The 22690-nt window shown below is 50.9% G+C and overlaps 1 protein-coding gene across 2 annotated transcripts in view; it reads left to right on the forward strand.

The window, feature by feature from the left end:
- The first annotated feature begins 542 nt into the window (after positions 1–542).
- Positions 543–22690, forward strand: part of NUP210 (nucleoporin 210) — a 94606-nt gene continuing 72458 nt past the window's right edge. The window contains exons 1-3 of one of the 2 annotated variants that reach the window (XM_081138598.1): positions 543–746; positions 15041–15177; positions 16491–16622. In XM_081138598.1, the coding sequence (XP_080994724.1) occupies positions 574–746; positions 15041–15177; positions 16491–16622 (442 nt within the window). In that variant the 5' untranslated portion in view covers positions 543–573. The remainder of the gene's footprint in view (positions 747–15040; positions 15178–16490; positions 16623–22690) is intronic. The other variant, XM_081138597.1, reaches the window with a different exon arrangement.

Raw genomic sequence — 22690 nt, forward strand, 5'->3', positions numbered from 1 at the left:
GAGGCGCCACGGCGCCCTGGGCTCGGCCGGTGCCCCTCGCGGAGCCGGGTCCCTCCTCGGGAAGCGCGGGCCCCGCGCGGGCCCTTCGCCCTCCGCTCCCGCCTCCTGGGTCCGACCTGCGCGCGCCGGGCCGGCCGGGGGGGCCCCGCCCGCAGCCCCCGCCCCGGGACGCCCGGGGGGGCCCCGCCCGCAGCCCCCGCCCCGGGACGCCCGGGGGGGCCCCGCCCGCAGCCCCCGCCCCGGGACGCCCGGGGGGGCCCCGCCCGCAGCCCCCGCCCCGGGACGCCCGGGGGCCCCGCCCGCAGCCCGCCGCAGCCCGGAAGCACGGTGCGGGCGTGGGAGCCGGAGAACCGCTGGGCGCCTCCCGCGTCCCCCACGGCGCCCCGCAGGCGCGCTCGGGCTCTGCCCCCGGGGGCTCGGGCACGCGCCGCGCCTCCCGCCGCCCGTCCCGGGGCGCCCGCCCCTCCCTACGCCCGGCGCGGCCCTCGCCCCGCCCCTCGCTCCCGCGGGTCATCTGCCGGCCGCGTGGGCGGGGCGCGCGGGCCGCCGGGTCGCGAGAGGTGAAGCGGGAGGATGGCGGCGCGCGTGCCGGGCCCGCTGCGGCTGCTGCTCGCGCTCTCGGTGCTGCTGGCGCAGGGCGCCCCCGCCGCGGCGGCCAAGCTCAACATCCCCAAGGTGCTGCTGCCCTTCACGCGGAGCACGCGCGTGAACTTCACGCTGGAGGCCTCGGAGGGCTGCTACCGCTGGTGAGGCGCCGGCCGGGCTCCGCGGGCAGGTGCCGCGGGCGCGGGGCCAGCGTGACCCGGCGCGCGGTCGCCGCTCCTGCGCAGGGTGCCCGGGGCGGGCCCTCGGGAGGCCCCGGGGAGAGGCGGGGCCCGCAGGCCGCTTGCCCGGTGCCCGGAGCAGGGGACAGGCCCTGGTGTCCCCAGCTTGCCTAGTGGCGCCGCCGGGGCGTGGGAGTCGGGTTGGTGGGGAAGTGGGAAGGCGCGCGAGTCAGATGGTGTCCCCGCAGCATCCCGGGGGGCAAGCCCTGCGAGGAGAGGTCCTTCGGAGGGGACGCCGGGGATCCGCTCGGCGTGGGGAGCGCGACCCGGGTGGTTGGGGATTCGCCCCCGGGCTTCCAGAGCGGACAAGCCCCGACGCCCCCACAGCCCTTTCTCTATCCCCGGCGTCCGAGGGACTTGGGGACCCCACACTCGTGGGGGTGAGGTCTGAGCCCCAGGTACAGACGGGCCTGGAGAGCTCGGGTCCCCGCCCCCCGGGAGACTGGCGGTGCGGCCCGGCCGGAGCGCTGCCCCCGGTGGGCTCGCCCGCGAAGCTGGGCGCGAGGGTCCCTGCCACCTGATGCTCCTTCAGCCAATTGAGCAGAGACAGGAGCGGGTCATTTATGAGCGTTTATTCCAATGATGCCGGCAGCGCGGGCGAGCAGAAGGGCACGGGCGTCAAGGCGCTGGGCTCCCGCTCCACAAGCAGCTGCGTGTACTCGGTGGAAGGACGAGACCACATGGGGAAGTGGGCAGGAGGAGTAAGGATGGTATAGTGGTTTACGGGTTACAGGAAATGCGGCCTGGGGGTTGCAAAGGGTGGGGCATCTCTGGGTGGAGGGGATGTGGGCTGGGGCTTTGCAGAAAGGTGGGGGCCTCTAGGATCCCTTTTTTCTGGCCACAAGGTTGTTAATCTTTCCATGGTCCTAGGCAGTTAAGGAGAATAGATTGCATTCCAAATGTCCTGGGGCGTACAGCTCTCAGCCAGGTTCGAATGTGTTTTTTCTAATCAGAACAGAACATAGTTAACAATATGATTAACATGTCTCGTAACTACAGCTAACAATCCTGGTTAACAGAGCATGATTAATATTTCTGCCCCTGACACCTGGACACCGCCCCCCACGATACACCCTTGCGAACCTGGGCCAGTGTTGTGGGGTCCCATTACAGAGAAGTGTGAGTGAGTGTCATCCTGCGCGGGTGGCGCCCAGGGCAGCGTGCCTCCTTACTTGCACTTGGTTTTCTGCAAGGACATGCTGTGTCAGCCAACTGCGTCGTGGGTTTAGTGTCTTCTGTGCCTGCAGGGTCTTGTTTCTGGCTGGCTGTCAGAGGCTGATCTTTACCTCTAAGTTTTCTCTATTCCTGCCCAGGGCCTTGTCTTGTGTGAGAAGATTAGCTGTTAGTCCATGCTTTGCAGGAGATGCATGCTCACTCTCTGGTTGCAGTTGTCTATTCCCTTAATTTATTGGCAAGAAAGAGGAAGCTGGTTATTAAAAACATCTTGCTTCATATGAGTCCCTTTGGATGTATTTGTGTGCTACTCCCTCTGAGATTCTATAGCTGTCCTTTTTCCCCCCTTCAAGTAACAATCTTTTTTTTTTTTTTCCAACTGTATTTTCTTCTGAAAGGAGCTGGTAGACTAGGGGTATTTTAATTTACTTGTATAGTGAAAGGTTAAGGTGAGTGGTGCTCGGGCAGCTAAATAGCCATCTCAGATGGAGAATAAAGAAAAATAGAATTTATTTAAGGAAATGGGATGGGGGATGGGATATCCAAAGGGAAGGCTACACAACACTGAGCCAAAGGGCACTGGGTCCATGATGGCAGCAAAATAGACTTGGGACAGTGAGACGAGGAAGGTGCATGGAAGAGGCAACAGGAGAGCCCAGGCTGGGCTGCTCTGGCCACTGAGAAGTCAGAGAGAGGGGGCCTTGGGACAGGTTCAGGGGGTGAGCCTGGGACGAGCTGCTCCCCCAGTTGCAAGTCTCCTGGGTTGCCTCAGAGGGAAGAAGGGGGAAGGAGGTGGCACAGGTGCGCTCCCCAGGTGGGGAGAACGAGCTGGGTCCTTTGTTCTGAGTGTTGTTAATGTAAGAGAACATTCAAACCTGTGAAAAATTTTTGTGTTTGAGCCAAACTGTTGACACATATTGAGAAGCAGTACATTACAATCAAAGGAGGAGATCACCTGAAATCCATTGGTGATAGATTAGGGAGGTGGGAGAAAGCAAAGGTGGTGGGACCTCTGGAACTGGATAAAAAGTAAAGTGATGGACACATACATCTTTTACTTACTTAGGTGGGTGCAGGATAGTTAATAGTCAACAACTAACATGATAACAATCTGGGGATTTGTGGTCTCTGCAGGGTGGTGCCTGTGCTTTGAAGGGTTTGAAGGGTCTGGAAAGAGGAAAATTACCTTGTTCTGCAAAGGCATGTTAATCTGGTTATCTCAGATGCAGAAAGACAACAGAGAGGCCTGGTTAAGGTGAAAATTAACCTTTGTTAGGGAAAAATACCAGCCCTAGGACATTACTACCAGCCATGAACTGCTTTTAGTTAGAAAGTTTTAATTTCAGATGATCCTTTGTGGTTGTTTTAGGTCTGAGTTTTCAAGGCTGCCACGCAGGCCTGCCCTGAGCTTTTCAAGTTAGCATGTGGCCCCTTTTCGTAGGCAAAGTTATTTGTCTCTTTCTTGCAGGTGGAAAGCTTAGGGGAGGTCTCAGAGGAGTGTCTTAATAGAATATTCATCAGCTTTCCAGGGGTGCTCTTTCAGGGTCATTAGTCAATGTAGCTGGTCCTGAGGCAGCCACAGGGCCACTTGTCCGGTTTTGCTGCTTTTCTGGAACCGGAGCTGAAATACAGCTGAGGCCTGTATGTTATCTTCAGGGAGGAAACACTCGGGGTCTAAACCTCATGACCAGCAATACGCTGGGGGAGAATAGGTTCCCCTGGAGACAAGGTTCTTGTTTTCCCAGTTTTGTCCCTTGCTAGGCATCTGGGGCTTTCTGCCCTGGTGGGTTTCTGTATCTGAGTTTTTTGTACCTGGGTTTCTGTATCTGGCCCATCTAACATACAGCTTCTTAAGAGAGAGGGAGAAAACAACATTCTTAGTCTCTGGTGCATCAGAGAAGCATTAAGTGCATTATAACTTGTTTTGCATCTGACCCATAGTTTTTATTGGAAGTGTGTGAGCGCTCATCCTACTTCTCAGAGGTGTTTAGTGGTTGTGATTTTCTCCCTTAACTTTACAGAAAAATCTTCCATCAATTAGTACTGAAAATGTTTTCTTTATTTTTATTTTTTATTTTATTCTTTTAAAATGTATCTTTATTTCAGAGAGGAAGGGAGAGGGAGAGAGAGATAGAAACATCAATGATGAGAGAGTCATTGATCGGCTGCCTCCTGCACGCCCCCCACTGGGGATCAAGCCCTCACCCTGCATGTGCCCTGACCAGGATCGAATTGTGATCTCCTGCATCCTAGGTCGATGCTCAGCTGTTTTCTTTATTTTTAGTAGCACTGTTCCTAGTTTCATCATCTGTTGTTATAGTTCAGTGATTTTCAACCTTTTCATCTCACAGCACACACACAAACTAATTACAAAAATTTTGTAGCACACCAAAAAATGTAGTTTTTGCTGATCTCACAAAAATATAGGTATAATTTTGATTCATATCGGATGGCTATTGTGTTGGCTGTTGTCAGTTTTTTATTTGACAATCTAAGGGAAAAGAAGTCATTACCCCTGACTAAATAGTCAGGTAGTGCATGTTTTAAAAATTCTTGTGGCTCACGGTTGAAAACCGTGGTTTAGTTGGCATGCGGACAAGCTGTGTGCCTGCAGTAATCTAGACCTGGGAGGGACATGTCCTCTTCATCCAAGGAGCTCATGGTTAAGTTCAAAGTGTAAACTCTCCTCAACTGAAACTGGACGACAATGGGTCCTGGCTGCCTGTCACCACTTGAGCCAATTAAGCAGAGACAGGGTTGTATCCTCTGTGATTGTTTATTCCAGTAATTTGGGCAGTATGGTAGAGCAGGGGGTCATCCATGAAAATCTGCTCTCTCTCCCCCATAAGCCAGCTGCTTATACTGGGTAGAAGGACAAAGATTACATGGGAAAGCAGGAATTACTGGTGTGGGGAAGTAGGCAAGGTGTAATGGTTATAGGTTACAAGCAGTGTGGGCCGGGGGTCGGTCTCAAAGGACAGGCCATTTTCTCAGGAACAAAGCTGTTAATCTTCCCATGATGATAAAAGAAGTATGGGCCGCGTTTCAAGGTGAACTCCCATGTCCAGGGGCGTACAACTCCCAGCCAGGTTAGAAAGTGCTTTTTCCTAATCAGAACAGAACAACTGGAGTTAACAGAACATGATTAATATTTCTTATAACTATAGCTAACAATCATGGTCAACAGAGCATGATTAATACTCCTGACCCCAACAGAACCTTGGTTGTTTCTGCTCATCCTTTGAATTCGAGGTCAAGCTCCAAATTTACTGAAATCACATGCCTGAGCGAAGGAACAGTTTAGTCTTCCTGTTTCTTGATTTTGTGGACAAAAATGGGCCACATGCTAACCTGACTAGCTCAGGGGAGGCCTGCAAACTCGGAGACCTAAATAACTGCAGAAGGTGGTCTGAAATTAAAACTTTTAAAATCTAAAAGCAGCTTTTGGTGTGTAGCCACGTCCTAAGGCAGCATTTTTCCCTGACAAAAGCTAGCCTTCACCTTAATTAAGCCTGTTTTTTTGCATCTGAGATAACATACCTGATTAACAGGACTTTGCAAAACAGTACCCCCTCCCCCCACCTGGCCCTCCAAGCATGAGCTGAGACCACAAACCCAGGATGGGTTTTCTGGAGCATGTAGTTGATTGTGGGAGTTCAAGACTAAACTAAGATGAAGTACAGGGCCACAGTTCTTAGGGTGAGAGGTCTGTGAGGACATGAGCAGTGTGCTGTGATGAGCGCTTCCGAGGCGAGGGCAGTAAGGAGGGGGCGGTCGGGTCAGGAGAGGCCTCTGGAGCTGAACTGGGACCTGAGCAGGACCAGCTGGAGGGAGCAGCAGGTACAGAGGCCTGGGGAGGACTGAGCTTGTTGGAAGAGCACAAACAGGGCAGGTTTGGTGAGGGGGAGGGTGTTAGGAGACAGGGTTAGAGAGGTTGGCAGGGGCCGGCCTGTGGGACCTTGTGGCCTGTGGTTAGGAGACAGGAAGGGGTTGTCAGGTTCAGGAGTTGGGTGGCATTAGCCTGGGACTGGTTCTCTGAGCCTTGCTCTCCCCTCCGCATCCGGCCTGCTGGGCGGCCTGCAGCTTTCGTTCCTGCAGGACTGGTGGGGCCTTGCTCACCTCTTTTCTTGAGACCCACAGATGGAGGTGCCTGGAAGTGGGTGTTGCCTTCAGTTGACCTGGTGCCTGGGTTGTTTACTTCCTGCTTTCTTTCTGGGTTCCCTGTTCTCATCTTCCGGCCTGCAGGCCCCAACTCTGCCCGGGGGTGGGGGGTGGGGGTGGGAGGGGGTGCACCTGCAGGTGGGGAGAGGGTGGGCTGCCACTTCCACCGGCCCACCCAGCCCCAGTCTTTGCACTACTCTCAGTTCTTTTTTTCACTGTCACTTTCTGGCCTGAGCCTCACCTGTCCTGGGGCTCCCCTGCTCAGGTCCTGTTCCCATGTTGTGAAGAGTGGGGAGCAGCTCCCTCAAAACCAGTGCCTCCTAGAGCACCAGACACATTCAGTGTTGGGGGCCCCATGTGACGTTAAGATTGGGAGAACTTTACTGTTTCCCGGTTCAGTCCTTTAAAGTTCCTCAAAATAAGAGTGCATTTCTGGTTCCAATGTGTTGTTTACACTTTTTCTTTAAAAATTGAAGTAAAATATATATATTGTAAAATTATCCTCTTAAGCATTTTTAAGTGACCGGCTCAGTGGCGTTAATTCATTCCCTGCTGTGCAGCCATCACTGCCATCCGTCTCCAGGCTCTTTCACGAATGCCCGTTGAAACTCTGTACCCATCAGATGTTGAGCCCTCATGCCCTCCTTCCAGCCCCTGCAGCCGCCATTCTGTCCTTAATAGCCTGTAAGGCTGTCTGTCTTCAGAGGGAGCAGGCCGATGGCTTAGAACCTTGGCAGGCAGCAGTGCCCCCCACGCACCCCCCCTGCTTCCCAGAATCTACTAACATTGTTTTGATTCATCTTTGTTTTGCCTGCAGATGTAGGCAAGTGACAGGGCTTTCTATTTACAGTAGTGATACAGGTTTCCTTTCAAGTATTACTTCCATAAAGAAGAATCAGTTGGAAGGAAGAAATGCGGAAGGGATATCAGGGTTACCTGGGTGTGACCGGATCCGGGCGGGCCGCGTACAGCGAGAGGCCCAAAGACGGGGAAGGGCCTGCAGAGGGGCAGGTGTCCGGCAGCTGCCCCTGTCGCCAGAGGCAGGGGCTTGGATTATTGTAGGGAGGGGTGTGGCAGAGGAGCCAAGATAGCAGAACCGCTTCCCTGCTAATCCCTTTGCATGTACTCTCCATGTAACCCTGGAAACAAAGCTGCCGCTGCACGGGGGAGCCGGGGACCTGGGGCCTCAGAGGCAGTTAGTGGCAGAGCCACTTTCAAAACCAGGTCACTGGCTCTAGAGCCAGCTCTGACCCGGGAGGTGAGAGAGGAAATGAGCCAGCACTTCTCAGCTAATGGTTGGTTTACCTGATTCCTCCAAGCGGCTTTAGAAAAGTTAGCGTCACTTCAGAAGCAGGGTCAAGGGTACACGTGGGTAGTGGACTGTGTGAGGAGGAGGTTGAGGCCATCTGCCCAGGCCTGGGGCTCGGCCCCTCCCCACAGGCAGCCCCAGGCGGTGGTGGGAGCCTCTGTCCTTGTTCTGAATCGTCTGTGTGCCTCGGGCACAGGGTGTAGGACAGTCCGGACCAGGGTCTGGAGCCAGGCTGGACTGTCATTTCCTCAGAGTGTGAACGTGGGCAGGTTACTTAGCATCATGCAGAGGTTTCCTCGCGTACCAAATGGGGGTTTTAATAGAATTGTTGGGATGCAAATGAAATATTTGTGATGTGTTTCATTCTGTGCCTGACACATAATTAAGCACATAATAAATGAAAGCATTTTTTCTTTTAAAAAAAAATAGTACCAGTAGTTTGAATGAAATAAGGCAGCAAGCCTTAAAAGAATTCAGTCGGGGATTTCCTTTGTCTAGATTCTTTTGACTGTCTGCGACAGGAAACTCCAACCACAACAGTTTAAATAAAACAATGGCGTATTATTCTGGCTCATAACCCTAAAAGCCAGGCAGAATCTGTGTTGGGCATCTGTGCTGCAGGGGCTTGTCCTCTCCGTCCTCAGGTCTTGACTTTGGCCAGATGCTCCCCAGGGGTAGCCCTGTAGCCCCGAGAGTCAAGTCTAGTGGGGCACGTGCTCAGGTCTGAACCCCGTCAAGCAAGGGGAACACACAGCCAATTTGCCTGTTCCTGGTCACTGGCTTCCCAGTGTCCAGAGGAGTATGAGCACTCTGGAGCTCATGGTCTGAGACTGGAGAAGAGATGGTACCCACAGAAAAGCTGGATGCTGTTCCTGAAAGAGGTGGTGGAGGCTGGGCCACCCAAACCCAGCACAGGTCCCCTACAGGAATGACACCCATGTGTGTGCGTTGGCCTCACTTACCTGTTATGAGCTGTTTGGTGTGTGTGTGTATGTGTGTGTGTGTGTGTGTGTGTGGGTGTGTGTGCTGAGAGGGCAGCTATACCTGGGGCTCACCTGGGGTGCTTCAGGAGAGCTGCTGTGGTCTGGGAGGAGGTCATAGGGGATCAGTGAGAACGCTGAGAGGAAAGGAGGCAACTCCCCAGCTTTCAGGTGGGTGCGCTGGACCCACCTCCTGTGCAGGATTTAGGGGATGGTTCTGAAAACACTTGGAAAGGTAGAGAGCCGCTGGTGCTCTGTGTAACTTTATAATTACAAACCTTCCCATAAAGAAAACTCTAATTCCAGGTGGCCTTACCTGTAAATTCTTTGAACATTTTTGAAGAAATAGTACAAGTTCGTTATGAACTCTTTCAGGAAAGAGGAGGAATGATCATTTCTGAGATCATTTTTATAAGGCTAACATTACACTGATTTGCAAACCAGATAAAAACATTACAAGTAAAAGAAATCCATATACCAAAACCACAAAATTCTTTAACAAAACAGTAGCAAATCAATGCCAAGAAACATAAAAAGGTATTATGTCAGGAACAACTGGGGTAAATGCCAGGAACGCAGGGTTGGTTGAACAGTCCCAAAAGCAGCAGTGATTCACCACATCAGCAGAGTGAAGAAGGAAAGCCATGTAATGGTCCCCATAGGTGCAGAGAACTCAACAGCCATTCATGATGAAAATTTGCAGCAAACTAGGAATAGAAGAGAATCTGTTCATAACCCAGTAAAGGGCATCTACAGACACATGTGCCAGAGTCACATGCTAGTGCAGTGGGGCAAGAAATGAACAAGCTGCGAGCTGTGTTTTCCCACTCAGTGCCTGAGGGAAAGCACCGTTGCCGAGCCGTTGTTTTGGGGCCTTGGGACTTGCTGACCTGTTTCCCCAGACACTGTCCTCCAGCTGTCCGAGGTTCACACCTGCCCTCTACAGACACGTGGGTCTCTGCTCCCACAGCACCCTCCCTGTGAGGCTTGCTCTCACCATGCTACTGAAAATTACAGCCTTTCCCTGCCCTGCTTTATGTTTCCATGGCCCTGTTTTCTGAGATCCCACATTCACTCATCTTGTTAATTCTTGTTCTCTGCCCACTGAACGTAAGCTCTGTGAAGGTGAGGACTAGTGTGTGTTTAGTACTTTGTTGTATCCCCAGCACTTAGAACAGTACCTGGGACATGGCACATAACCTAGGAAATGTGGTTTCAATGAATGAATGAATGAATGAATTAGGGGCCCCAAGAGGGATCAGTGGTGCTGTGGGAACCGAGAGGAGGGTAGGTGAAGAGGGCCAGGGTGGGTCCATGGAAGACTCGCCCTTGGCTGTGAGCCATGAAAGTGGGCAGCGTGAGGTGGGTGGGAAGGCGCGGGAGATGGCGTGAACAGCATAAGCAAAGGAATGGAGGCGGGGAGGTGGGAAGCTGGGAGGGAGGAAGAGACTTCTCAGCAGAGGTTAGACTTGAAGTCAGAAGTTCTCCGTGGGCCAGGAACCTGCTCTTGAGCCTGAATTTTTGCTTCTGGCTCTGAGGATGGTGGGGTGGGGGCGTTGAGGAGGCCGCTGTTGGGGCCCTGACAACAGGGATCGGGGCCAGGCTTCACTGAGAGAAGGACATACAGGGTCAAGCATACATGGTCACAATATGGAAGGCCCCACCTTTTCTCTATTTCTTTAAAAAGCAGAGCTCTTGTGCTCAGAATCATGCCAAACACTGCAGGGCCACATGCCCCTTTTTGGGAGCCTCCTCCTGTTTTCTGAACTTGAGAGCTTACTGTATGCTAGGCCCTGTGATGAGAGCTTTATTATTGTGCTAAACCACTCCGCCCTTTACAGCTGGTACTATTTTTATTCCCATTGTATAGAAGAGGAAGTGGAGGTCCAAAGAGGTTAAGTAGTTTGCTCAGGGTCACACAGCTGGTGAGTGGCAGCACCCTGCTGTCTTAGGACTTCACCTTCCAGCAGATACCAACAGACAGAGACTGAGCAAGGCCATGTTGCCATCACTGAGTGCCACCTACCACAACCCTCATCCACCTTAGAGAGGCCAATCTGCTTTACTCAGTCTGCAGGTTTAAATGTTAATCTTATCCAAACATCTGGGGGCCCAGAGAAATACCTTAACACTTCTGTGTGGGCTTGGGAGTGTGGGAGGTGGGACAGACATGCCCATCAGCAGCTGAGATGCACGGAGGAGCCAGGAATGTGCCAGCTGGAGCAGTCGGCATCCTCTGTGTAGAGTGCTGGTTACTTTAAACTAGGGGCAGAAGAAGGCTCTTCAGCAGGAAAGCCAAAAGAGCCAGGACCTGTTTCTCTGGCAGAACGTGATGCTGCATCCAAGTGAACTGCGCTGTTGGAGCAGGGGCCATGCTTCAGTGGGGGCAGGTCACAGTGTGGGTCCACTGGAGCCTCCCTGAAGCCAAGGACACGTCATTGCTCGGTTCTGTGTTTTTTGTGCCTCTTAAAAGTACAGCCAAAACAAATGGCTTCAGAATGTCCTGGAAAGAGTCAGATAACTAAAGAATGTTCTGCTGGTAACAGAAGCGCTACCCTAAGCTGTCATAGACCTCTGCCAACGGTCGGGGTGAGCCCTTCCAGCTTCAGACAGAGTGTTCTGGAGCCCGGAGAAAATTCCCAAGTGAAAGTGGGAGCGGGGGATGTGGCTGTCCACACCCTGGGAGTTTGCTATGTCTGCTACTGACTTTTCTCAGCACTTTAGCATTTATTAGAAAGTTTCCACCCTCCCAGCAGCCCTGTGAGGACCAGTCTGGCTCCCACTGCACTGAGCTCAGCCCAGGTTGAGTGGGTACAGGGATTCCAGACCATTCTGGGCCCATGTGGGGCTCCTTTCCTGCGTAGGACCTCTAGGATCTGGCTGTCTTCGGGCTGGGACAGCCCCCTGGTGCCTTTCCCCAGGCCGCTGGAGGTAAGGCTGCTTGGTCTCATTTCCAGGCTGCGCTGACTGTCCTAGCATCATCAGCCTTAAGTACGAAGAGCCTTTAAAAGGTTGTAGGAGCGCTCAGCTCCTGCCACCCTCAGCCAGCCCTTGGCAGAGATCATGAAGACCACCTTCATGAAGGCCAGTCCTCAGAGCTGGCTGTCCGGTCCCATGGTCACTCACCACTCTTGGGAGTGCTTGACATTTCACTGGGGCCATATGATGTTTGGGATGTGTTGGGTTAAGTAACATGTATTATTAAAACTAACGTCACTGGTTGCCCTGGCTGGGTGGCTGTTTGTTGGAGCTGAGGTGGTGGGTTTGATTCCCGGTGAGGGCACATACCTAGGTTGCAGGTTTGATCCCAAGTCAGGGCACGTACGGGAGGCAAGCGATGGATGTTTCTCTCACATTGATGTCTCTCTCTCTCTAAAAAGCAATGAAAACATATCCTCAGAGGAGGATTAAAAACATTTAATTTCACCTGTTATTTTTCTTTAATATGTTTTAAAAAAAAAAAATAGGGATGACTTGGCAGAGAGGATTTGTAGGATACCACAGTACTCATGGAATGTACGGCACCAGGAGTGAGCCCAGTGCAAACTGTGGACTGTGGGCGATGAAGTGTCCCTGCAGGCTCATCAGCTCTGACAGATGCACCGCCTGTGGGGCAGGCGGGTAGTTGGGCTGTGCACAGGGCAGGCTGGGGCATAGGGAAGTCTCTGTACTTTCCACTCAGTGTTGCTGCGAACCTAGAACTACTCTAAAAAATAGTCTATTAGGTTAATTTTAATGGTTACTTTTTCATAAGTCAGAACATTTTGAATATGATTCTCCTCATGTTTCCACTGGACAGGGCTGCGTTAGGGACCTCACGTGTAGGAACAAAGCCCTGCAAACAGCAGGCACACAAGGAAAGGTGCTTGGTTCCCGGCCAGGCTGCACAGCTGCCTGGGCGTCTGCGGGCAGCCCTGGGAGGGGCTGGGCTGCTGGACAGAGGGTTTCCTGCCTCTTCAACTTGAACTGGGATAGCTCTGTTCTTATCTGTATTGATTATACATTGGGGCTCTGCCTGAGTGTAAGTCACTGCTGTGAGGGAGTGATAGAAGAGGTGTTGCCCCTAGTTTGTTCTTGAGATTGAGGGGGAGTGGAACTTAGATCCCAGACGGGGAATCCAGATCTCTAGCCCCCAGGAGCCGTTAAGACAAACCACACTGTTTTTCAAGGTAAAGCAGGCAATGGTGAATTGTATTTATTTTTTCCCAATAGACTTTATTTTTCAGAGCAGTTGTGGGTTCATAAAAAAATTGAGCCAAATTATGGATTTTCCATATAGCATCCCTCCCTTCAGCATCCCCCATGATCAATATCCTGCCCTAGAGTGGTGCATGTATTACAACTGAGGAACCTACACTGACACATTACTGTCCATAGTCCATAGTTTATGTTATAGTTTGTACTTGGTTGTACATCCTGTAGGTTGGGACAATGGGTAATGACCTGTGTTATAGTCTCATATAGAATAGTTTCACTACCCTAAAGGTCCTCTATATTCTGCCTATTCATCCTTCCCTTTCCAGTCTTTTTAAAAAAAGTTTAAATTTGGAATAATTTTAGATTTACAGGAAAGTTACAAAGATAATTCCGAGTTCCTGCAAACCCTTTACCCAGCTTCTCCCAATGTTAACGTCTTCCCTAACCAGGAACGCTTGTCAAAATGAAGAAATTGACATTGGCACACCACAATTCACTAAACTCTAGGCTGTTTGGATTTAACCAGTTTCCCACTAAGGTTCTTTCTCTGTTCCCAGATCCAGCCCAGGGTCTGCGTTGCACTTATTTGTCCTGTCTCCTCTGATCGGTGTGAGCTTTCTAATTTGGTCTTGTTTCCACAGTAAGTGTGGTGTGTGCGTACATGCGTGTGTGTGCACACATGTATGGAAGGTTTAACGTCCTTTGAAAATGCTCTTAGAGCTCCAGAGCTGCGACCGGTTAAATGGGTGTGTTTCTAACATGGTGTGAGCATCTTGCTACAGGTCTTCCTTCAGTTCTTATGTGCTCTTGTCTATTTTGTTGTCTGTCCTTAGTCTCTGAAGCTCTCTTCTCAGAAGTCCCTCACTGAGGGGACGACAGATGCATTTCCTCAGGGCTTACACTCTTTCCCTAACTGTGGGTGAGGTTATTTGCAGAGTACTTTCTGGAGAGGTGTGGGCCCACCTCAGGCTCCCTGCCAGCGGCTCGGGTACCTGTGACCTCTGTGCAATCGGAGCACCCTTAGGTGTGTTTGCAGTCACTGCTGTGTCGACTTGGCTCTGGGAGAGACACTTGGCATCAAACAGGAGGACTTGGAGATGTCTGTTTGGGTGTGTTTCACATCACTGCTTTTTAATACCAGGCAGTTTTTATAAGTTTCCTTCTGAATATCCCAGCCAATCGATGTTTCAGTGAGTTTGAGCAGAGGGCGGGAAGGAAGCAGTGTCTGTTCTGCTGGGTGCTGTGCTGAGTGAAGCCCTGGGAAGGAGCCTCGGACCCTCTGCACAATGGGTGCCCCTTCTCTGGGTCCCCCGTCCCCCTGCAAGTTTACTGAGGGCAGCTCTTTATTCTCTGCTCTATAAATGTACATCAGGCTGGAATGTTCACCTGCTTCAGACCCCCAGTGAGTAAGTCTAAGCTCCTTACTGCGGCCTTCAGTGGCTCCAGGCCTCAACACCTCCTGTGTCCTTGACCCCAACCCCTGACCTCAGCAGCTGCCTGTCCGCTCTAGCTCAGCACCCCTTATCTTCTGGAGCCCTTTCATTCTTGGAGCAGGCCTCGCTGCTTTCAGCCTCAGGGCCCCTGCCTGACGCACCAGTGTCTGGGTGGTGTCACTGAGCGGCCACTTCAGAGAGACTTCCCGAGCTGTCTGCAGACAGCTGAGGGCAGCGCTCATCTGCCCTGTGCGCTGTGTGCACTGTGCCCACACCCCTCGCGCCCGTCTCACCTTGACTCGGAACGGCTGTTTCACGTGCTGTAGGGGAGAAGCCATGACGCTGACCCTGGATGCCTACCAGAGTCGTGCTGCCCCTTCATCCCCCTGTCCTGGAGGCCCATCTCCCTGGGAAGCCGCCTCAACATTTGGCTGATTCATTTGTTTGTTGATCTGCCTTACTTACCACGTCGCCATGATGTCGGCTCCATCACAGAGGGACTTCTAAGTCATTGTGGTCATTATGGTTGGTCATCTTCAGCTTTGGTGGAACCTACTTGGAGATGGAAGCTAATGTTGGAGCCTGCTGTGTGCCAGGCACACCGAGCTTTTCCTCACCAGAGCCCAGAGGCAGCTTTTCTCCTGGTGCAGTTATTTCCCACTCCATAGAGCAGTCTCGTGAAGCAACCTTCTGTCGGACATGGAAGTGGCTTCCCAGTTGGTGGTCCCCTGTTGGATTATTCATTGGGGAGTGTGTGCAGATGTCCCAGCTCCACAAGCTGCCGTTCTCCTATTAGAGGGGTCTTGGCTGGGCCCCGTTTCTCCTCTGGATTTGAAGTTGCCACCTTTATTCTGTGTTTGAGTCTGGGACAGAGCCTCAGATGGGGCTGTGGCTTTGGCTTCGGGTGCCAGCTGTGCTTTGTGGGGTGGCTTCAGAGAGTAAATTCTTCTCTTCTTACCACAGGTCATCGACCCGGCCAGAGGTGGCCAGCATCGAGCCGCTGGGCCTGGATGAGCAGCAGTGCTCCCAGAAGGCGGTGGTACAGGCCCGTCTGTCCCAGCCCGCCCGCCTGACAAGCATCATCATTGCAGAGGATATCAGTAAGGGCTTTGAGTGCCTGTGTGGTCCCTCGGGGGGGCGATATGGAAAACACCCCACTGACAGCCCAGCCATAGATGCCACCAGAGCCCTTTGAGGTGCTTTCTGCCTCCTGTTGGTTCCGAGCACACCCAGGCAGGCCAGGGGCCCCGAGCAAGCAACACCCACCCTGTTCCCTCCTGACAGCACTTTGTACTGTTTTCCTTGTCGCAGAGGCTGGCTTACATTTCTCAGTATTTATTATGCAAACAACTTATAGTGAGCATTGAATCAAAATGAAGAAAGTTGTTGCAATCCATTCACTTCCCCGTATTTAATTTAGCATATTATAGTTGTAAGATGTTTAGAAAGTTATGTAATCTTCTGTCATGCTTTTCTCCCAGCTTATGTGATATGAAAAGTTTTCCATCTCCTTATAGAATTATTTTTAAAGGCTGAGTAATAGTCTTAGCAAGCATTCCTTATGTTGGACATTTATGCTGTTTTTAGATGTTTATGTCAGTGTTATACAGAAAATAAAAATTCTTATTCAGATAATTATTTTGGCTTCTTTCAGGCCATTTCTAACTAATGATAGAGTCCAAGTTTTACTGGGTAACACAGCATGTGAATATTTTTAAGGTTTTTGATAAGTGGTGCTGCATGGATTTCTAGCAAAGTACATTAACTGCATGAGAAGCGTTACATGGTGCCTGGAGAATGGTCAGAGTGGCTCTGAGTCACGTGCTGCTACTCTTGCACTAGGGAGTTCTCCAGGTAGTGGATTTGTGTGTCTTATTTGTGGAGCAAGTAAAGCATATACGCGCATGGGAACACAGCCCTTTTCTTTGGTGATGAGGTTGGTAGTCTTATGTGAAAACACCAGTGTAGACGATAGACACTGCCGGGGGGGGCAGTTCCTCGCCTCAGGGTAGGGACAGGCATCGGAACAGCACTGTCTTTTTGGATACTACTCAGTGTACATTGGCCGTTCTCATGTATCTTTGTGGCTGTACCCTGAACAGAGTGAGGCTTAGAGGAGTGTTTTGCACTCAGCTTTAATGCAGGCGCTCGTGTGGGAAAGGCGCAAGGTGGGCCATGAACATACCCCTGAGGTTCTGGAAGTCCATGCTAACTTTCAGGAGGGTGTGTACCGGTCAGCTGCTTGGCTTCTGGAGGCTTAATTTGGTTCGTCTAGCCCTATTTTGTGGTGCTTGCTTTGTTGGCTGCTCTAGTTTTTGCCAAAGTATAAGACCATCTGACCCACAAGGCCCTGGAGGTGGGGTGGCAGTCATGGCATTGCCTTCTGTCTGACCCCTGGGTCCTGTCCCTTCAGCCACAGGCCAGGTCCTGCGCTGTGATGCCATCGTTGACCTCATCCACGGCATTCAGATCGTCTCAACAACCCGTGAGCTCTACCTGGAGGACTCGCCCCTGGAGCTGAAGGTCCAGGCTCTGGACTCTGAAGGTGAGGATGTCCTCTTGGCAGTCTCTGTTCCTTTCTTCCCTGTGTCCAGCCCTACTGTTCCCCACAGAAGGCTGCTCCAGCTGGGAAAGTGAGGTTGGTGCTGGGGGGAGGGGAGGGAGCTTAAAGAGCTCTGGGCCACCTTTGAGGTGGACCCCAGGCCCTTGGTGGCAGGGAGGCCATGGCCACTCGTGCATATTCGTCTCTACAGTAGGGCCGGTGAGGTGAGAGCTTTTGTAGTCCCTGGAGGCCAACTCCAGGCCTGTTCACAGGGATTGTGTTTGGTAAAGGTACCTGCTTGGGAAGTGACCTGTGAGTAATGGGAAGCTAGGAGAGGCTCCTGGGTCACCAGGTTATAAACAGTGGGAGACATTCTTCCTGCTTGACTTTGAGTGCAGGTATGGCTTCCTGGTCCAGACTGCAGATTGTGTGAGTGTGTGTGTGTGCGTGTGCGCCGGTGTGGCTGGGACACATCTGTGCTGCTGGCCCTGCACACAGACCTTCACTTCTTCACTGAATCCGAGTTGAATACCGAGATGTTGTGGGTGGGGACTCTTCTGAGAAGGTCTGTTCTGGCAGTGGGCAGACTGTGGTAAAGGAACAAAGGGAAGGTTTGTAGGTTAGATTCTTTTTGTTTTCCTTTTAAATTTATTTTTAAAATTTATTTCTCAATTGCAGTTGACGTGATACTATATTAGTTTCAGGTGGAGGGAGTTTGAGGGCTAGGTAAAAAAGGTGAAGGGATTAAAAAGTACAGATTGGCAGTTACAGAATAGTCGTAGGGATGTAAAGACAGCACAGAGGATATAGTCAATAATATTGTAATAACTGTGTATAGTGCCTGGTGGGTACTTGAAATATTGGGAAGAGGGGGATCCCTTTGTAAGTATATGATTGTCTAGGCACTACACTGTACACCTAAAACTAATATAGAATAATATTGAATGTAAACTGTAACTGAAAAATGAAATTAGACTTCCAGTCAAGATGGCAGCATAGGTAAACATGGTACTCGCCTCCTCCCACAACCACATCAAAATTACAGCTAATAGTCATCATTCAGGATCACCTGAAGTGGAGTCAGATGAAAGTCCTACCACTAGGGGTTTGGAGAAGCAGCCCCATCAAGGTTGGTTGGAGGGGCAAAGGTTTGGAATGGACTGCTCCCACACTCACATGGCAGATAAAAATACAGAGGGATATCTTAGCTGCAGAGGTCCCCCTGAGGAGCGGGGTCCATGCCCCATACTGGGCTCCCTAGCTCAGGGTTCCAGTGCCAGGAAGAAAAATCCCCATAACTTCTGGCTGGAAAGACCAGCGGGGACTGAGACTGAGGGAAAGGGAAGGGGGGGCTGCTGGAGCCCCAGGAGGTTTTTCTTATCAGGCTCCCACAGCTCTGGCCTGTGTGGATCAGTCGGTTGGAGCATTGTCCTGTACACTGAAAGGCTGTGGGCTCAGTTCCCTGCCAGGACTCACACTTAGGTGGCGGGCTCGACGCCCTGGCAGGGCCCTGCGGGAAGACAGCCTGTCCACGCCCCCGCTTCTCTCACCCGGTAAGCACTCCCTGGGACAAGGATGGAGTGTAGAGATAAACAAACAAAACAGACACAGGCCTGACCTGGGCTTGCGCACACTCCCTCCCCCTGAGCTCTAGCACTGGGGCAGCAGCTCCAAAGGCGCCAGAGCTGTACAGGGAGGAATGGAATTGTTCAGCATCAGGGCAAGAGCTATGGGCAGGGCAGCTTTCTCAAGACAGAAGTGCTGGCGCAGGCCATTGTGCCTTAGATGAACCCTCTCCCACAGAGCAAACAGGCTGGAGCCACTGTTTGTCTCACCCTGGTGATTCTCGGACGCCCCGCCCCAGCCAGCTTCCAGGCTCACCCAAGTTGGCTCCAGTGGCTTTTCCATACTAATGGCCTGTCTTGGCTCATGCTTCAGACTTTTCTAAAATCTCTCAAACAAGCAGCATCTAGCCACAGCAAGCCCCATACACCTCTCTAAATGGCCCCAGACCTGACACCAGCAGTAGCTGGCCTTAGTTCACAGCTGGGCCTAGTCTGGGCACCTCCAAGTCCAGCACAGGTAGCAACCACCTGCAGATCACTTTGTATCTCATACTGTGCCGACCTGGGCAGAACACGATTGATGGCTGACTTGGCTTGCACATCCCAGGAGGCCCCAGAGCCAGCACACCCATTGGAGAGCTTCAGACCATGTCGAAGCACCACCACCCGACCACCTCCACAAGCAACACACTCAAGGGGTGGACTCAGCGGGCACCTTAGGCTTGCTGAAATAAGTCCCATTCTGTGTGGTGGGCCCCTGCATAGCTGATCCTTCACAGTGGTTGGAGGTTGGTAGTCAGTGGTTGTAGCCAGTCCTTGTAGCTGATCTGCCAGGGGGTAAATCCCTCCCATTGATGTGCCAACAGCAATCAAGGCTCAACTACAAGAGGGAGGTGTACACAGCCCACATGGAGTGGGGGGGGGCAAGAAGGAGAGGGGACCACCTACTACATTAGGCCACTCTACGAAGCCCGGGAGATGCAGCAGCTCTACCTAATACACAGAAACAAACACAGGGAGGCTGCCAATACAAGGAGACAAAGAAACATGTCCCACATGTAAGAACAGAAAAAGACTCCAGAAAAAGAACTAAACAAAATGGAGACGAGCCACCTACCAGATGTGGAGTTCAGGACACTGGTTACAGGGATGCCCAAGGAACTTAGAACTTCAACAGCATAAAAAGAACCGGTCAGAAATGAAGGTACACTCACTGAAATGAATGATGATTCATAGAGAATCAACAGTAGAGTATGTGAAGCCAAGAATCAAATCTGCGATTTGGGATATAAGGAAGCAAAAAAACCCAATCAGAAGAACAAAAAGAAAAAAAGAATCCAAAAAATGATGATAGTGTAAGGAGCCTCTGGGACAACTTCCAGTGTGCCAACATTCTCATCATGGGGATGACAAATGGAGAAGAGAGGGAGCAGGAACTTGAAAAGCTATTTGAAAAAATGATGACAGAAAGCTTCCCCTACCTGGTGAAAGAAATAGACACACACGTCCTAGAAGCACAGAGAGTCCCAAACAAGAGGAACCCAAAGAGGCCCACAGCAAGACACATCATAATTAAAATGCCAAAGGTTAAAGATAAAGAGAGAATCTTAAAAGCAGCAAGAGAAAAGCAGTTAGTTACCTACAAGGGAGCTCCCATAACACTGTCAGCTGATTTCTCAGCAGAAACTTTGCAGGCCAGAAGGGAGTGGCAAGAAATATTCAAAGTGACGAAAAGCAAGGACCTATATTCAAGATTGCTCTACCCAGCAAAGCTATCATTTGGAATCGAATGTCAGATAAAGTTTCCCAAACAAGAAAAAGCCAAAGGAGTTCACACCACCTAACCGGCATTGTATGAAATGTTGAAGTGTCTTCTTTCAGAAGTAGGGGAAAAAAACAAGATAAAAATATGAACAATAAAATGGCAATAAATACATGTCTATCAACAATTGAATCTAAAAAAATGAACAAGCAGAGCAGAAAGAGACTCATAGATACAGAGAATGTTTATTCATTTATTTTTATAAATGTATATTGATTTCAGAGAGAGGAAGGGAGAGAGAGAGAGAGAGAGAGAGCGAGCATTGATTGGCTGCCTCCTGCACGCCTCCAGCTGGGGATCGAGCCCGCAGCCTGGGCCGGTGCCCTGACTGGGAATTGTACTGCAATCTCCTGGATCCTAGGTCGATGCTCAACCGCTGAGCCATGCTGGGCCAGGTGAGAATGTTTTGACGGTTGCCAGATGAGAGGGAGGTTGGGCGGATGGGTGAAAAAGGTGACAGATTTAAGAAGTATAGATTGGTAGTTACAGAACAGTCATGGGATGTAAAGTACAACACAGGGAATATAGTCAGTAATATTGTAACAACAATGGATGGTGCCAGATGGGTACGAGATTTATTGGGATGCTCACGTAGTAAGTTTTGTAATGTCTAATCACTGTGCTGTGCATCTGAAACTAATATAATAATATATGTTAACTGTAATTGAAAATGGAAAAACTATTTTTAAAAGAAATTTAAAAATATTAGTTTCAGGTGTACAACATAGTGATTAGACATTTATATACCTTATGAAGTGATCACCCTGATGAGTCTAGTATGTAGGTTAAGAATCTTGTTGAAGAAAGTCAGGCACAAGATACCTTTTTAAGATGAAGAATCTCCTAAAACTTCAAGTCCCACCTTGTCTTTGAAATCTTTCCTGACCACTCTAGCCTACCCCAACCCCTGCTTTTTAAAAACTTTTCCTAGATCGGGGTTTGTCAGCATAGGTCGCGTTGGCATTTGGGGGAAGATAATTCTTTGTGGTGAAAGGCTGTCTAATGCGTCATAGGGTGTTTAGCAGCATTCCTGGCCTCTACCCACCAGATGCCAGCAGAACTTCCCAAGTTGTGACAACCAAACGTATCTTTAGCCAGTGCCAGATGTCCCTTGGAAGGGGGCAAAATTACTGTTCTAGAGCATCTGCTTAATCCTTCCTCTCTGTGTGTTCACCCATCAGATAAGCTGCGTAACTTCTCTGTTTTCTCATCTGTGAAAGTAAGATAGGGGGTTGGAAGGACTTGGTAAGAAGTGTGTAAAGGGTTTAGCTCTGCATGGCATATAGGGGGTACTCAGCCCTGTAGCGTCTGAGCACTTTCTACCTACTGGGCACTCTTCCAGGTCCTGGACGGGCCTGGCCTCTGCTCCCAGAATCTCTGGCTTTGGGGAAGGTCCCTGTATAAATAAATGCCCACAATGCTTGAGATGCTCTCAGTAGGTGCTGTTGAGAGTCAAATTAGATGCAAACTGTGAATGGACCACAGAGCTGGGAGGAGCCAACCCCTGGGAAGGTAGAGGTGGGGTGTGGAGGCCAGAGGTCAGCACAGTTTCTAAAAAGATGTGGTGGTCGCCTAAGCCTTGAGGACATGGGGTCTGCCAAGCGGGGAAGGCATTTTACTCTTGAAGAGACTGAAGCTCAGACAGATGGGCTGCATGATGTAAAGGGTCTTGTGTGTCAGATATGGGGATTGCCCTTGGCCTTAGAACAGAGGGAGCTGAGGAAGGGTCTGGCAGTAACGTGGTGGGAGCTCACCTGCAGGACTTGGGGCGGGGGCGTCACTTGCTCTTCTTGGCAACAAAAGACCAAAGTTTGAGGCCACACAGGTGCCGGACACTCCTCTGGACACTTTATATTTTCCAACTCATGTCAGGCCCAGGTGATGAGACTGGCACAGAGAGTGAACACGCATGCACACACACCTGTGGCTGGTGTGTGACAGAGCCAGAGTCAGCTCCAGCTGGTCCCAGAGCTCACTCTCTTGCCCAGGGGTTAGGAAATTTTGTGAGAGGCCAGAGAGTGAACGTTGTAGGCTTTGCTCTACAGTGTCTGCTGTAATTACTCAGCTGTGCTGTTGTTCCTCTTGGGCAGTCTTGGCCAGTAAATGAATGGGCGGAGCTGTCTTGTAATAAAACTTTAGAAAAACTGGCAGTGAGCCAGATTTGTCCTGGGCCGTATTTAGTTTACCCATCCATGCTCTTGGCCACGTTGTTCTATTTCCCATCTCAAGTCACTTTTTAAATCCTCACCTGAGAATATTTTTACATTGCTCTTTGGGGGTGGGGGAGAGAGAGAGAGGAACATAGATGTGAGAGAGACACATTGATTGGTTGCCTCCTGCACACACCCCAACTGGGGCAGGGGATTGAGCCTGCAACTGAGGTACGTGCCCTTTTTTTTTTTTTTTAAATATATCTTTTTATTGATTTCAGAGAGAGGAAAGGAGAGGGAGAGATAGAAGCATCAATGATGAGAGAGTCATGGATAGAGCCCGCAACCCGGGCATGTGCCCTGACCGGGAATCGAACCCCGATCGCCTGGATCCCAGGTTGACGCTCAACTGCTGAGCTACGCCCGGCTGGGCCGTGCCCTTTTTTTATTAATTTTTTTTTTTAATTCTCACCCGAGGATATTTTTTCTTTTTTCATCCTCACTGGAGGTTATTTTTTCCATTGCTTTTCAGAG

This window comes from Miniopterus schreibersii, assembly GCF_964146895.1.
Source record: "Miniopterus schreibersii genome assembly, chromosome: 5".
Classification (NCBI taxonomy): Eukaryota; Metazoa; Chordata; class Mammalia; order Chiroptera; family Miniopteridae; genus Miniopterus; species Miniopterus schreibersii.